At 51.6% G+C, this 15,962-nt stretch overlaps 3 protein-coding genes across 3 annotated transcripts; 1 reads left to right on the top strand and 2 right to left on the bottom strand.

Moving 5' to 3' along the window:
• Positions 1 to 211: 211 nt before the first annotated feature.
• Positions 212 to 3,280, bottom strand: AYL99_11628 (hypothetical protein; the record flags this gene model as incomplete). The annotated part of the gene is made up of 1 exon (XM_018843133.1): positions 212 to 3,280. One exon carries the CDS (start codon positions 3,278 to 3,280, stop codon positions 212 to 214), a length of 3,069 nt encoding a protein of 1,022 aa, XP_018687460.1.
• Positions 3,281 to 10,522: 7,242 nt separating this feature from the next.
• Positions 10,523 to 11,518, bottom strand: AYL99_11629 (hypothetical protein; the record flags this gene model as incomplete). Its single annotated transcript, XM_018843134.1, has 3 exons — positions 10,523 to 11,197; positions 11,291 to 11,396; positions 11,463 to 11,518. 3 exons carry the CDS (start codon positions 11,516 to 11,518, stop codon positions 10,523 to 10,525), a joined length of 837 nt encoding a protein of 278 aa, XP_018687461.1.
• Positions 11,519 to 14,991: 3,473 nt separating this feature from the next.
• Positions 14,992 to 15,339, top strand: AYL99_11630 (hypothetical protein; the record flags this gene model as incomplete). Its single annotated transcript, XM_018843135.1, has 1 exon — positions 14,992 to 15,339. One exon carries the CDS (start codon positions 14,992 to 14,994, stop codon positions 15,337 to 15,339), a length of 348 nt encoding a protein of 115 aa, XP_018687462.1.
• Between the last annotated feature and the right edge of the window lie 623 nt (positions 15,340 to 15,962).

The raw sequence follows: 15,962 nt of genomic DNA on the forward strand, positions 1-15,962 counted from the left end.
GGCCGATAGCACTGAGCACTCGGCACTATTTTACAGAGATCCTTGTACTCGATGATAGTATTGAGACAGTGCATTCTCTATGGACTAACTAACAGGCCTACGTTGCGACTAGAGCTTTCTCGTAATTATAGCGACAGAATACCGGGAAGGGCTCCGATAATTCATCGGTAAGCCTGGGGTGTCACGTACCACAACTACGCCCGTGTAGCAGCTATGGCACCTGCATGAGACGTGTTGGACAGGGACACTCTGTCCTTTCTCCACAATAGTCCCTGTTGGAAGTAATCGTGAGTTCTTCTGTATCAAGAATGTCTCGTCTAGCGACAATAGACATCCGATACCTTCCTGACACCCTCCGACCCACGAGTTCGATTGTTGGTACACAGGCACGATTCAGGTAACCGAACATGGTGCTTCTCTCAATGCAGTTGATCTGGGCGACCTCCGGGCAATTAATAAGATCGTCCCTAAACAGCAAAAGACCCGGGCCGTCGTGGTACGTATTGGGAGGTGCTAATTTGCCTGTCACATATCCCAGAATTGTACCCCTAGGGTAGACAATATGACCGGCTTCCTTTGCAACAGCTTGTAGACCTCGACCTTTGTCCGGGGATATCCGGATACGGGGCAGTATCTCAGGACGATGCTTAAAGCAGTTGCACTTGCTCTCGTCACAGTACTCGCACTGCCTTTCGCCGGGAGGGATGTATGTAGGGTCAACCGGCCAAGGCCAGTCCTCCGGCCAATCCTGTGGTCTTCGCCAATTCGGGTACTCGCCCTCCTGGTACTGATTGTCGTCCATTGTTGGAACGGGTTCCAGATAGGAAAATAGATCTTCCACTGAGACGTTATCCAGCGACACATCCTCCCCGGCAAATTCGACATCGTCCGCAGTGAGGTCCAGTGAATCCTCAAACTTCTTCCCGGCGGCGCAGAGAGCAGAGATCTGTTCCTTGTCGAGGTGACCACGTAAAGAGTGAAAGTCGATGTCTTGGAGACGGACCCAGTCCCTCGAAGAAAATCCAAATTCGTGTGTCTGAAAGGGGAGAAAGGCTAGAATACCAGGAAACATTTCGGAGAACGTTCGCCACGTCGTGCCTCTCTCGCGATGATAGTGGAACTGACGTGAGTCCATTCCCGTACCTTGAAGGATCTTTTGAATACCGCCTTTCGGAACCCTTCCGCGGCTTTGTCCAATTTCTATTTCGCGGCTTCGCTTCAGCTCCTCGGCATGCTGGGCAAGACGGGCTTGATACAGTCGGACCAGGAAGTGGTGAAAGCCGCCCTTTCTGTAAGACACATGAATAGCTGCTATGTCATTCTGGAGCATCCGAGTCGGATCATTGCTTTGTAACCCGTCTCTCCCACGAGACATTCGCAATGCTGTAGGCTCAATATCCCGACGACCACGGACTATCGCGAAAAATTGCTCGATAGCGGCTCTGCTGCAGATGGCCTTCGCCATTTGAGAGATCGGAGCAGACCAGATATTGTGATTAGCGATCATCTCCGTGTCGGCTGAACTCCGCGAAATCCGAGACCTTTTCCCACTCGCGCTCGGCGTGGGTGACTGGTCTCTGCGCCTCTTCCCAAGGCTCACAAGGCTCCTAACCGCTGCTTCTCCGGCCTGGTTAGGGCCGTTGGAAACTAGACGATTGCGTCTTCCAGACACCGGTAAATCGTGCGCTTCTGGCTCACTTTCAGTCTCTCGCTCACTTTCAGCCTCTTGCTCGCGCTGTGGTTCACTCGGATCGCGGAATTCCAAAAAGGTATTGGGAATAGGGAATACGTTGCAATTTGGGCTACATTCGGAGTAGCCTTCGATGCTCCAGTTGGGGTTGCCATAGTTGACGGCTTCGGCAACCGTAGGGCCAATGGTGCCACCTTGGTGGTAGCTGTCTCCCCACACCACGACCACCTCTCGCGGACGTTGAACAAAGGCGACAAAGGAAGCACCAATGGCGTTGAGTTTGGACCGCGGAATCCAGCGGGAAGCGTGACGCACTTTCTGCGCACACTTCCCCCGTTTCACGTGGTTTTCGATGAGAGGGCCATCTTTCTGAGCCACCACATACCAGAGTTTCTCCCTTCCATGGTGTAGGGCATTCAAAGATGATAGGTTTCCGTCCTCACGGTGTATGACGGAGAGCGATCCGTCATCACTCGATGCGTATCCATACGGCCAATGGAACCCGGGCACGCTGTACTTGGTGCGATCTAACAGATTATCCTTCAGAGGCCAGATGGGGGACTCCGCCGGTAAACCCAGTAGTCGCCGATCTTCGGCGGTCCGAGCCGGCAGATCCGCACAGTATCGCATCTTGCTCATCGCCTCAGGATCGCCAAGACGACGTTCCACCATCTCAGCGAGTTCGTCGGGCTCCATAGGTGCGAAAGTGGCATGGCTGATATACAACGTTTCGCGATCCTCAGTCCGCGAAATACGAAAGATGTTATCCGGCCCGAGAAGAGACTCGAAAGTAGATATGCGCGTCGTAATGCTCGATACAGCGTGTGAACCTGGTTCAAAATCGTCCGGTAGCACGAACTTGAAGACTCCAGTTTTGCGCGCCCCCAGGGCCACAGCCTGAGAGAAAAGAAACGGCATATCGCGACACTGATCCATGTCTAAGGGCATCAGCACAACAACGCCGTGCTCTTTGCGGTGGGGGACGGTGATGTTGTCATTACGAGGAGTCTGAGAAATGGCGGGCGTAGAGTAGTCGGGCTGAGCAGGAGCAGAGGCAACCGGACGGGGTGAACAATGTGGAACTACCACACTGGCTGCAGCATATTCTCTGGGCCTTGAAACTTCGGCTCTTTGGTGAGCAGTCGTAGAGCCAGCGCGAGAATGATCAGGAATGGTCCAGTGCGCGTCATTATTGTGCGGGGCCGACTCGCTGAGCTGTGATGTAGAGTTTGTCCGACGGTCGGCCATAGCACTGGCATCTATCGCAGCCGATTCACCCCCTTGAGGCCGCTCTTGAGTGGCTGAACGGTTTTGGTCGACTTGCAGCCTTGCCTGTCGCGATGGTGCTGAATTGGGCAGTCGAGCTTCCTGAATAACGTTGTGACCATCAGCCCTGGCTCTCCCGTGGTGACTCGTAACAGTGACTGAGCCTTCCACCTCTTCTTTGAGATCTTGGACGGTCGTTGCTATCTCACTGATCATGGACCGGATCTCAGTCCAGGGCGGTGGACGCGAATACGTGTCCACCACACTCGTCAGCTTCTTCAGTACTTCTTCTATCCCTTCGAGTTTCAGCGCGACATCCGACATGATGGAAGAATGATGGCAGAATGATAGATGAATGATGGATGAATGATGGATGAATGATGGATGAATGATGGAGGATTTGTCGTTCATGGGAGTGGAAGAAGCGGTGAGAATTTGATGTGGTTTTTTTTGGTCGCACGTGAGTTCCCAGCCGGGTCTAGTCCCATTTTGGACATGTGTCAACAAACTTCTATCAACGCCTTCTTGGCGTGTAACGTCGCCATTCAACGTGGCTGTCATCGTTGCCGGGGGCTGGTTCGTGTGGCCACGTCTTGCCCCTTGAGCTATTTGCGTGCCATCGAGGACTGGTTGTTTATAGAAGTCAAAGCGGTTTGCGTACTTCTTCCTGTCGATATTCCTTATGTCGGTTTTACACTTCCCGCTAATTGCGAAATATAACTGAGGTTCGATGAATTCGACGCCTTGTTCGATGATTGAGTTGCGAAATTGTTGTGGACGACCCTGCGGAGAAATACTCTGTCGACCTGAGAGGTCTTGAAGCTTCCCACGAAAAGGATATGCTTTGCTTGAAAGTAGAAAGAAAGAGAGAAATACTAAGTAAACAAGAACTCTTGAGTAAGCGACAGCCATAAAGATGCAAAGGGAAGCAGATGAACAACGAGTTGCTCCGAGATGACATCTGCGATGATGATGATATTCCGGAGGTGCTGATAGTCGGGTAGACACGAACGGTGATGAGCTCGAACGGAAAGGCTCATTCGATGCAGCAGCCATGTCCGCTTTCTCATCCGCCCCAGTCCTAAGCCTACCTCCGTTTACATTTCCTGCCTCGTATCAGTATTGAGAAATGGTTGGCTTTGTACAGCCACCTGCCCTTCAGATGCATACCAGAGGAGCGGCACAAGTCACAGCCATCGCTGATATTTCAATCCTCTCGATCCACGGTTGATATCGTCTCCTCTACCGGAGAGTTGCCTCAGTCTCTTGGGCTCCTCAGCCTGATGGGCACCGTGCTGTCCACTTTCCGAACCATAAAAGTTGCCAGGCTCTCTCACCACTGGCCTGAGGTGGCAGATGGTTTGGATCACGTCCATCTCCTCTGAGCCGTGAGAAAGTCCCTACAATCGCGTGCGCTCCGATTCGTTACACCCACCAGTTGGAGCGTCCTTTGAGCTTGTCCTTGAGGGTATGCATTCAGACATTGGAAGCGTAACACGTGCGGTTACCGGTGATAAGCCTCTCAAACGGACGGCCTCGAGGCCTTTGGGTGAAGCCCATGCCGCGTGTTCGTTGCATGTGCTCCTGGCATCCATGGTCACTCCAAGGATCCTTGACTTAGGTCTGCGCGCGGACCTTGGTGAAACAACAACAGGGTCTCACATGGCATACATATACAGTCTCAAAGGCACCCGTTATCCAGCGTATTCGCGGAGGTTCAACTGCCAGGGAATAATGGGTTCATGGTATGCCTACCCCGCTGATACTTCCCAGCGAATGTGCCTTTATCTGATCGGGATAGACAAAGACCTAGGTGCGATCAATCCAGAAAGCTTTGTGTCTCATCGGTGTCTGGTGAAGAAGCAGACTCTGATCGCTGGGGTCGGTGTGTCTGTTCCCGCAAATACGATTGCAGGAATGCAGCCAGGAATGCAGAAAGGCGGGAATGCAAGATTGTTCCAGACTGCAAGACTATTATCAAGAATGCAGGACCGCAACACGGTTGCGAGGAATGCGGGACTGCAAGGACTGCTGCAAGAATGCAGTACAAGGAATGCAATGTCGTTACAGGAATTGATGAATGCAGGGCCACAAGGACCCAGAGTGCAAGATTGCTGCAAGGATGGAGGAATGCAACAATGCAGGTCCTTTTGAGAAATACAGCACTGTCACAAGGAATGCAGGCAGGCAGCAAGGAATACAAGATTCCCCCAGGAATGTAGGGCTGCTGCGGGAATGGGGGATTGCCCATCCCCGGGAATGCCGCCAGGAATGCAGGAATGAAGGGATGCAGCTAGGGATGCAGGCATGAATGCAAGATTGCTCCAATTCCAAGGATGCCGGATTGCTGCAGGAATGCAATACTGCCATCAGGAATTCCGCAGGGAATACAAGACTGTTCCGAGAATGTGGAATTGTTCCAGCAACGCAAGATTGATCAGGGGAAGCAACACTGTTGCAAAAATGCAGGAATGCTGCAGGAATGCAAGACTGCTTCAACTACAGGAAGCTGGATTGCTGCAGGAATGCAGGGCTGTTATCTGGAATGCAAGACTGTTTCAAAGGATATGGGGTCGTTCCAGGTATGCTCTCGACGAGCGTACTACCTTCAATGCCCACCTCCTCTCCTCCCTTATCCTTCTCTGCTGTAGGTTGCGGTTGAACGGCCTTCTTTTCGAGAGCTTGTTTCTTCGCCGTTTCCGACTCATTCTATCACCAGACGGCTACAGCGTTTTGTGTCCGCACATCCAGAATCTTCATCTTCTCCGCCACGTCCCTTTTTTTTTGAAAGTGAAAGGAAGCGTTAGTACGCCTTTCTCGAATGTGCTCTTGAACCCACGTTCGTGCTTCGCGCTGTAATCCCAATCCTGGTCCACAATCTTCAAGGCGACGTCCTCAGATGGCGACTCGCCCATAGATCTGATGATGTAGGCATCTTCCTGTCTCGCTGTACCCACAAGGTGAGGATGAAGCCTTCAGAAGGACGTCCTTGCATGTTGTAGAGTGCGTGACGATCCACCGCGGCAGTTCTTCTTCAGAGTGACAGAGAACCGCGTCATCGTCATTCCCGTTTCCATGGGGGCTCCGACAATCTCCCCGTGCCGAACTTTAGGCAAGTTGGATGGAGAAGGGTCTGAGTTTCCCGAGGAATTCTTCAAGATATGAATCGGTCGGTTGTGGGTGAGTTTGTTTCTCGCGTGCCTGATAGCCGGTATACGAGTGGTTCACGGTATTCCACGGGGAGAAGGGCAGCGGAATCCAGGACGATCTCGTTTGCTGTGGGTGGAAGAGTAAAAAGTGAAAAATGTTTAGGGTTGGAAGAGTGGGAGGTGCACCTAAACCAAAAAATGTCTTAGGGGTGGGGAGAGTGAAAGGTGAAAAGTATTTATGGGTGGAAGAGTGGGAAGTACGCCTAAAGAAAAAAATGTTTAGGGGTGGAAGACTGAAAGGTGCACTTAAACCCAAAAATTGTCACAAACCGAGCAAAAGAGAACGTGACTCGTAGGGGAGAAGCATCCTCCTGCGCCACCGTGGATTAAAGAAGGAGACAAGTGGAAAACCGCGTTCATACTCGATAGGGTACCCACGAATGCCTCGTGATGCCATTTGGCCTCTGTAACACTCCCTTATTGCGATCTATCACTATCCCATAGATCTGAAATCTCGCCGTGCTCTGCCGGTGTGAGCTCGGGGTAGCGTTCCTCCATCTCCGCCAGGTGCTTCCCACTTCTACGGCGTTTCGTCACCTACTTAGCGACACCTTCAAATAGGCCAATATATTTCACAACCCTGTCGGTGGCGGCTCAATGAGCTTTGACGAGTGTACGATTTTCCACAGACACAAGAATATGGTCGATTCCTGGTATGGGCCACGACACATTCAAACATATCAGCACATTTTTCAAGCCTTTTGTGGCGGCTCAATGAGGGTTGATGATTGAACGATTTTCCACAGACACAAGCGTATGGTTTTGTCCCGGTATGCATCACGGCATGGCGTTCGACATCAAATTGTCGGAAGAAGGTTTTCTTACAGACCCCACATTGGAGCGGATAGCGAAGGAGAGCATGGTAGTGCTTGATATGTATCGTGAGGTTTTCTTTCCGGACGTATCTGCGGCCACAATCCTTATACTGACAGAAGAACTTGTTATCCACGGGATCTCGACCACCGATAAGTTGACGGATATCATCCCGCGTGAAAGTTCTTTCGTCAGTCGATGCCTCCATACCGGGCTCCAGGATAAGATCTGAGATCGATATCCGTCTCGACGGCAGAGCCGGCCTATCGGGCGCAGCGAGATCTGGGATCGGCATCCGTCCGGGCGACGGAGTCGGCCAGCCTGACGAAGTGCTGGGTGGCGGTGCGTTTAATATCGTTTGCTCAACCACTGGGGGAGAGTGAGGACGTCTCCGAGGTTCCGGCACGGGCATATCAGCCATCTCAAATAAAGATCTGGATAGGGTGACTGAAGGGCTGGTGATGCTTGTAATGATATGAATATTGGATAATCGGGTTATGTTGACTGAAGGGAGGTGTGAGAGGGAGGCGTGAGAGAGAGTGGTCCTAACGACAAGTCAGATTTGATTTGAACACTTGTTAATTATGGAAACACTCACCAGTATGGATTTGATGTGAAGACACCGTGTATAGGGCCGCAACTGTGTCTATACACGCAGATCAAGCTGCCACATTCTTCGGTTGTCGAAGGAAATTTTCACAAACAGAGCCGCATCCTCCTGCGCCACCGCAGCTCGAGAGGAAGGGCAGAGTAAAAGGACTCCTCGGACCACCCTAAGTGTCGAGATGCCTTATTGAAGATGGGAAGTACTCAGCGAGAGATAGATTCCGTGGTATAAGGATCCTTTACGCACAGTGATAATAAGACTCAAAGCTTGAGAGAAGGATGCTTCCCGGGCGCTGGAACCGTGCTTTTGTCGTGTAGGCTTGGCAAGCCCAAAACGGCTTGGGGTGGTTCGAGGAGCCCTTTTACTATGCTTCCCGCAGCTGTAGGGCATCCTTCTCCCAAGCTTTGAATCTTGTCATTACTGCACGTAAGAGATACTTATTACCACGGAATCTATCTATCGCTGAGTACTGCCTATCTTCAATTAAGGCATTCTTAACAAAACTGTTCAGTTTGCTACAATGCAATCTTTCTCACAAAATCCCGCGTCCTTCTCTCTTCCCTGTTTTCCCCTCCATCTATCCCTCCCTCTTTTCTCCTTCTCGAAACCCTCATCTCACACGGAGCATGCCACTGCCGGAAACCTTCCACAACCCGGAACAATAATGAACATTGTTGGTGAATGCGAATACGGACAAAACTTGACGTCGGAGAAAGTGAACCGCCCTCCCCCGGGCTACTGACATCAATTTCTTCTCTCCTCTCTCCTCTTTCTCTTCATGGACAAGACCTTTCTCGCCCTCTCTCCACGCCTTACATTCACCTGTGGCAGGTGGAGTCTCTCATGGTGAACTGAATAGAGGTGGTTTTCTTCCCGCTCGACTTGAGACATTGGTGTAGATCAGAGAGCACAGGTCCGACCAGCACAGCCTCACATTTCGAACGTTGTTGTGCCAAATCAGAGTGATCTACTTAAAAACACCTGTTCGGGGCTCGACGCCTCGGACTGTCTGTCGAAAGAAAGCTGTTACGTGTGTGTGTGTATATGTTGCACGATGGGTAACCTCCACCTCAACGTGACCTATCTCCGGCCGGCCGTCGAGGGTAACGAACCTGCCGCAGGGCTCCAGAACAACTCTGACAAACATGTCGACCTCTGCCTCGCCCGATGCCACAGACCCCTTCAAGGACGAAGATCCTGCAGCATGTCCTGCGCAGGAAGAGGCCACTTCCTCAGCATCCCTGAGCCTACGTCAACACCAAACACCTCTGACAGGATGAGGAGGGAATTTATAATGTTCGCTATCGTACCATAAGAATTATGAAAGTCCTCGGTCACGATTGCGAGTGTTGGTTGCAGACATGTCGGGGTAGATGGCATTTGGAGGTAGGCGTCCACCAGGAATATAATCTCCACGGCCAGAAAGGCGGTAGAGGACGCAGGATCAAACAATGCCACGCGTGACGGAGGTCAACCTTTGACGCATCAAAAGCAGCACAGCCCATCACCTCCTCATTCATAAACCCGTCCATTCCGTCTCGCAAACAAACCTCCACCTTGCTGGCTTTGCGCCCGTACAAGGAAGCGACTAAGCTGTGCATCACTGCTTGCCGAATCAGCATCAAGCGCCCTCTGTCAACGGATATCGCACTTGCGTCAAGAACCCTTCTTCCCCTCCAGTGTTGCACAAACTCGCGCCCGCTTGAGCCAGCTCTCGACGGAACCCAGGCCGTGTACATGTGCGAGAGAACTCTTGAAGCTGGTTTCGGTGTGGAAAAAGCCATGGAAATAGAGAACAAGCAACGTGCAGTGATTGTCGCCAACCGGTTTGATTGGTTGGAGCAAGTGTGTCGACAATACTGTCATGAAACCCGGGTTTTTCAACCGGGGCTGTCCTTCTCCTCATCAGGCAATCCAAAAAGCGGTTTTGCTGCAGTAAACACTCGCTTCTGGACCGACTCCGGGACACCGTGTCCAGTGATATCAGAAAAACCACTTCTTGTGTATGCAGTGCGAATTTGGGCCATCTAGCGGTCGTAGAAATGGGTGAATTACCTTATGAAAGACATACACCCGTTGCTCTTCCAGTTCTACAACTTAGGTCGGTGGCAGGTAATTTGGGAAAAGCCAAACTTTCCAGTGGGAGATGTGCTAGTTTGATGAAGCTTGTCAGAGAGCCTTGGGGTGGGATCGTTAGACGAAGAGTCAGAGGGTTGAACACGTATCTTGATTCTTGTATAAAGCTGTCCTTGAGACATCGACTTCTCGCACTGTTGAGGGCCTCTCCAGCAGTGCGAGAATAGAGGTCCTATTTAAAGCTGTCCTTTAGACATCGACTTCTCGCACTGTTGAGGGCATTTCCAGCAGTGCGAGAATAGAGGTCCTATTTATCTCTTTCTGTGTATACCTATTGGGGGCCATTCGCCCTTTTCGCCCCATGGGGGCCAAGCGCCTGATGGGGGCCATTCGCCCCATGGGGTGTTGCCGGCCGGGCAGCGCATTGTAACAGTCATTGTAACAGCCCGGCTTCCCGGGTGACATCCCCCCTAAAAAAATTTTCGATTAGGTATGTTTTTCACCATTCCGTCCCTAAATCTTTTCTACCTTTAACTATTCCACACCTGAACTTTTTTGAAGTTAGGCATGCTTTTCACTGTTCCGCCCCTGAACCTGTTCTACCTCTAACTATTCCACCCCTCCACCATTCCACCTCTGAGCTTTTTTACAAACTCCAAAATATTTTTTCCATGAGGTCATCATATTCCACCCCCAAATATTTTCTCCATGAGGGACACCTTTCACTTTTCCGACCCCCAAGCCTTTCGTACCCCGAACCACTCCACGCCTAATTCTTTTGAAGTTAGGTACGCCTTTAACTATTCCACCCCTAAACCATTTTGAATTTAGGTGTACCTTCATCCATTCCGCACCTGTCACTTATGAGCCTCGCTTTACAATTCGAGTAGCGGAGGGAGTTCCCACGCCGGTGTTGATCTCGAATTCCATGACCAGCGCCTGGTTCAGATATCCACTCCGTGAATCCGTGATTTTCGCCTGATCGAGACCCAGCGCTGCGACGGCGCTCCGCAGGCTGGGTTTTGCTTTTTGGGCCTCTTCTCCTTCTTCTTCATTACGTCTTCTGTGGCCTTCACCAGCGCTCAGGCCATGTTGCACTACGTCCCGCACGGGTGGTAGAAGCGCATGAAATAGTGCCCATCCTCTTCGTTCGCCCTCTGTAAGCAGCACAACTTCATCTTCACGGAGTATTATCTCATGCAGCAGATCTCGCACCACCTGCGACGGGGCTTGCTTGAGATCTCCGAACTTCTGAAGCGCTTCCCCCTTGCGGACATCGGCGTCTTCTATTGTATCTTCACCCCATACGATAAAAAGATCCCATGTTAGCGGAAAAGGTTCATTTTCTCTACGATCTGGTCGCCACTCGTCGAGGGCGCGATTCTCTAGATATTTAGCTATGGTCCGGATGCGCTGCGGCCAGTCCGGGACCACACCATCGGCGAGCAATTCAAGACCATTTGGCAACTGTTTGACAACTGTCTGCCAACTGGTATCGAATGCTTGCAGCTGCGTCCTCGACTTGCTCCCGAAGATCTATGGTTTTATTGTGCGTATGACTTTCAGCGGCTCTTCTCGATGCCTTCCTGGAGACGGCTCCCGGTGAGGTCGCTTGCGATCTCCTCATACGTTGTGGGTGTCCTGCCAGCGACTTCCGCTTCCATTGCTTCGATCTCTTATCGAAGTCTTTGTCGTTTCAACATGTCTACTAGTATTGCCATTTTTCGCAGCAGCTCTTGCAGTTCTATTTCAGCCTCGGTGTCTTGTCACTCAGCTGCTCTACCGTGGGATTGATTTGTACTGTAGATTCGGCTGAACTTTGCGTCTGCGGCTGCGAAGGCCCAGCTTCTTCGCCATCTCGTGGTGTGTTGCCCTCTTCGGCGCCATTTCACCGCGAGCGGCGGGTAGGATAGATCGGTTCCTCCGACCGACGCGGAGAGATACTTAGAGTATTTTAGGAATAGCTTGTGCGAACAGGTACAGGACAGCGACCGTGTTGGCGGTGGTGGTATAAGTTCTTCCTTGTCGGTGTGTCGGAGCTGGGATTGTAAGTATCGACTGCGCCGGTGTGAGGTGTGAGCATCGCTTGGTAGTTCGTGACGGGACCTAAACCGTGTGTATGTTCAACTATTCCATCCCCAAACATTTTTTGGTTTAGGTACACCTTTTATTCTTCCACCCCTAAATAATTTTTAGCATAGGCGTATCTTTCCGTCCTTCACCCTAACTAGTTCTCCTTCCACCCCTAAACATTTCTCACATTTCACTCTTCCAACCCCAAAGGCTTTTTCGCCTTTCACTCTTTCTCTCACAAACATTTTTCATCTCTTACTATTCCACCTCTACACATTTTTGGTTTAGGTGAACATTTCACTCTTCCGCCCCTAAATAATTTTTGGTTTAGGTCTACCTTACACTCTTCCATCCCTAAATACTTTTTCGTTTAGGTGTGCCTTTCACTCCTCCACCCCTAAACATTCTTTGGTTTAGGTATTGCTTCCCCTCTTCCACCCCTAAATACTTTTTCTTCACCCCTAAACATTTCTCATTTCTCACTATTCCACCCCCCAACATTTTTGTGGTTTTGGGTACACCTTTACCTATTCCGCTCCAAAACATTTTTTCTTCGGCGCCAGCCCCTCCGACACCTCGAACACCTCGAGGGTCTCCAACTCATGAAGCTCTTTGTCTTCCACGTCGAGATCAATGTCGACTCGACCTCCATCAAATCCGCTTTCTTCCCCGTCGCCATTTGATCCTCCTCATCTTCCTCAGGCAATCACAACAATGTCCTCCACAAGTGCAAGAAGGAAATTCTCCCAAACAGCACATTCTCCAGAAACTCACAGCGAGAATCTATGTGGATGAATCTCTACGAGTCTCTCAGGCAGAGTCCAAGCCTGCAGATGGTTCCAACGAGGAAGACGCAACACGGCTGTTGTCGTCGAGCACTACAATTGTGGAAGCGGAGATGTTCTACCCAAGCAATACAACTGCCTGTCTCAGATTCATGAGTACGGCCAGACCTGCTCCTCATTCTATGAGTCGACAGGACATGTTTGATTCACAGAATGGGAGACTGAGGTATCGTCTGCGGATACATCAATGTGGTGCGCACACCATCATACCTTCGCCGACTGCATGAACATTGTCACTTTTGCGAGAGCAAGGAATAATTCCACCAATTCTCAATTGACCATCAGGCACACAGCGAACGTAACAAGCAGATGCATACCAGCAGCGCCACGGGAGATTCCACCTCTTTGCCAACAATCACGCCAAGCCGAGCATACACAACGAACTGGATGCGATCGACTGTGTCATCATCGAGATTTCGACGACACAGTGGCCCTACCATGGCAAGAGGCACAAGGAGATTGAGCGGCTATACGCGGGCCCCGACAAGCAACCTCCAAAATCCCTGTGGATGTCTCGAGCTTTCCTGACCACGTTCACAAATTCTGCCGCTCCAGTTCCGTCAACCTCAATGTGATACACAACAAGACTCCTCGCGGCAAAATGCTCACTGAGTTGACGCTTGAGCAACAGGTGATCACTGGCATACAAGTCATCGTCACGCTCACCCTCCGGGGTGGCCCGTGCGAAAAGCTAATGGAGGTCGAGGCATGAGTTGTGACCATTCCAGGCATGATGCTGAAAGCGCATGACCACTGGGGCGAGAATGCAGTTCTCGTACATACTTTGCCGTCCCAGAACGGACGCCCTCGTGCCCTGTGTTGTGATGGAATGTGGCATTTTCTGATGGAATGTGGCATTTGGGCGAACGCGGCCCCTTCGCGCACGGGCCATCGAAGCGTCAGCTGGGCTGGTCATGGCGGCTTTTCCATCACAAAGAGCCACGCGACTGAGGGGTTACGTCTTGGCGGCGCGTACCGATTTGTTATTGGCATCACAGATGACGTGATGTGCCGGAACTTGGTGATTCGGCTCGGAATCCGCCCTTGCGCCAAACAAATATTTCATTTCTCCCTTGTCGCCGCTCCCTGCGCTTTCAATCCAGCTGTCCTCTACAACGCCGTCGGCTCGACATCGTTTCTTTGTTCAACAGTCCTCAATCTGTTCGTTTGGCATCATCAAACCCGTCTGTGAAAACCCTCCCTTGCAAATCTTTGTGCGCTGAGTTGTGGAACTGCGAGACTGACAGATTTATAGGCCCCTTGAACCGCCCTTGGTCAGTCTGAAGCCTTTTCCTCTCTCTTCTCTCCTCCCCTTCAGTCGATCCCTGGCCCTTGAAGCCCGTCCTGGCATCGATGAGAAAAGGTGGAACTGTGGCATCACAGACCCGAGTCAGACTCGCAGTCAAAGTCGGCGTGGTGAGGCCCAGTTGGCAGTCATCGGTCGCAGTCAGTCGAGCGCAGGTCTCTATGACTGCCAACAAGATATACCTGTTTGGCTCCAATACCAATACACTGTGTGAGCGGCGATGGCGGTGACGTTCCTGGTGCCCAGCAGGCAAGCCCCAGTACCGCCCCCGGGACCACCTCTCAGACCTCCTCCTCCTCCACCACCTTCAGCGCCGCTACCTGCAGTGCGCCGTCCAGGTCCACGTGCAGGAACACCTCCCGGACCACCTCTAGAGCCGCTTCCACCACTACCCCCAGGACCACCTCCAGGGCGACGTCAAGGACCACGTTAGCTTTGCAAATCTCGCTTCAAGTTCAGATGTGTTACAGGACCCGGGGCTGCAGGCTCGGCCGACGGGACATTCCTGGGAGACACTCATTGATCGCGGAAAATTAAAGAGAGAGGGTTCAACATGCTTGTGAAGAAGAGGAAGGGGCCGACCGAGCATATCAAGAACAAACCGACGCCCCGTTCTTTCATCAGAGGACTTTCCACGGGCTCTTGTGATGGATGGAGCCATCGACACCCTCAAAAGGCGGCCAATCTCCAAGTCCTCGAAGCCTCTTTCCATATTTACTATACTCCAGCATATAGCAATCTGAGACTTCTGTGTTATTATATCCTCCAAGCAAGTCGAGCACAATGGTTCCAATGCCTTCCTCGACTGCCTACATGCTGTGCATCCATACAGGTGTTAGCCAGGTGCCCACAAGACGGGAGATGAGGTCAATACTGGACGCGCAGAGTATTGTCACCGGAGTCATGGACACCTTTGGATTGAGAAGGTCGATCATTTCCCTGCGGTCCCCTGATTGAGCCAGGTCGCTTGCTTCATGACAGGTTGCTCAATTGCGTTATCTGCTTGCAAAGTATTTAACTACTCCTCCATGAGCTGCATTGTCACTGCAACCACCTTGATCTCAAAGACTGCTCCATTATGTTGAATCACCTCGTCTCTATCTATCATGGCTCATAGAACATACGTGAAAGAAGGCCAGCCACTGGCCATGTCTCTCGACACAGCCGGAAACGATGCGACTCTTCCCGCCCTTGACATACTGCCGGTGCTCCCATTCGTGCTGGTCTTGTGCTGGATTATTGGCAAGGACGACATGACCTTGTCCTTTGACGGCTTCCAGATTGCGGTCTCGTTCGTGGCGGTTCTGCTGGTCGATTCCTTGATGAGAAAGAAGCCGGCGAATGGGCCTGCCGCAGGCCTGTTGACAACAACCGTGGACCAAGCAGCTCAGTCGGCTCGACTCGGCGCAGCTGTCCGGCGAGAAGATCTTCTCAGTTTGGGTACAGGCATATGATTTGTCGTGCATCCCGCCAGCGACAGCGCCCAATCCCATCAACACGGCGTATCAATCGGCAACCCTCACAATCCGAAACACCATATCTCGACAAAACCCGCCTTCTCGGTCCAACGACATGACTCCCGATTCTCCAGTCAATCGGTGCCCCATCTGCTTTATGCCGTTTGAGCGGAACGAGAGTGCATAGTGGGAACGACTGGGAAAGATCCCGCTCGACACGGTGAAGAGGCAGACGTCGGTGCTGACGCAGAAGCGGGATTTGATTCAGTATAAACTCGGCCATGTTCGTCTCTGCTTGGGCATCGTAGGCGACCATGGTAACCGAACTTTCTGTGTGGACAACTTGATCCCGAGAGTTTTCCCGTATTCCATCGTCGACACACACATACCTGGAACCCCTCAGGAGGTATTGTGCTTCTGTTTCTTGTGGTAAGGCGATTGATCCCTCCGGGTTCCAATGCTGGGTTGCTTGACAAACAAGCCGAAACCAGCACAGAGGATGGCTGAGAGTATCACAATATTGACGCCGGCGCAGACAAAAGGCGACAGCGATACCCTCGCACACCTGCCTCGGCTCTCAGTGGATTTCTTCTCGGCCAGGTCCTTGCAAAGAGGCATCC

This window comes from Fonsecaea erecta (genome assembly GCF_001651985.1).
Source record: "Fonsecaea erecta strain CBS 125763 chromosome Unknown Scaff15, whole genome shotgun sequence".
NCBI classification, from domain to species: domain Eukaryota; kingdom Fungi; phylum Ascomycota; class Eurotiomycetes; order Chaetothyriales; family Herpotrichiellaceae; genus Fonsecaea; species Fonsecaea erecta.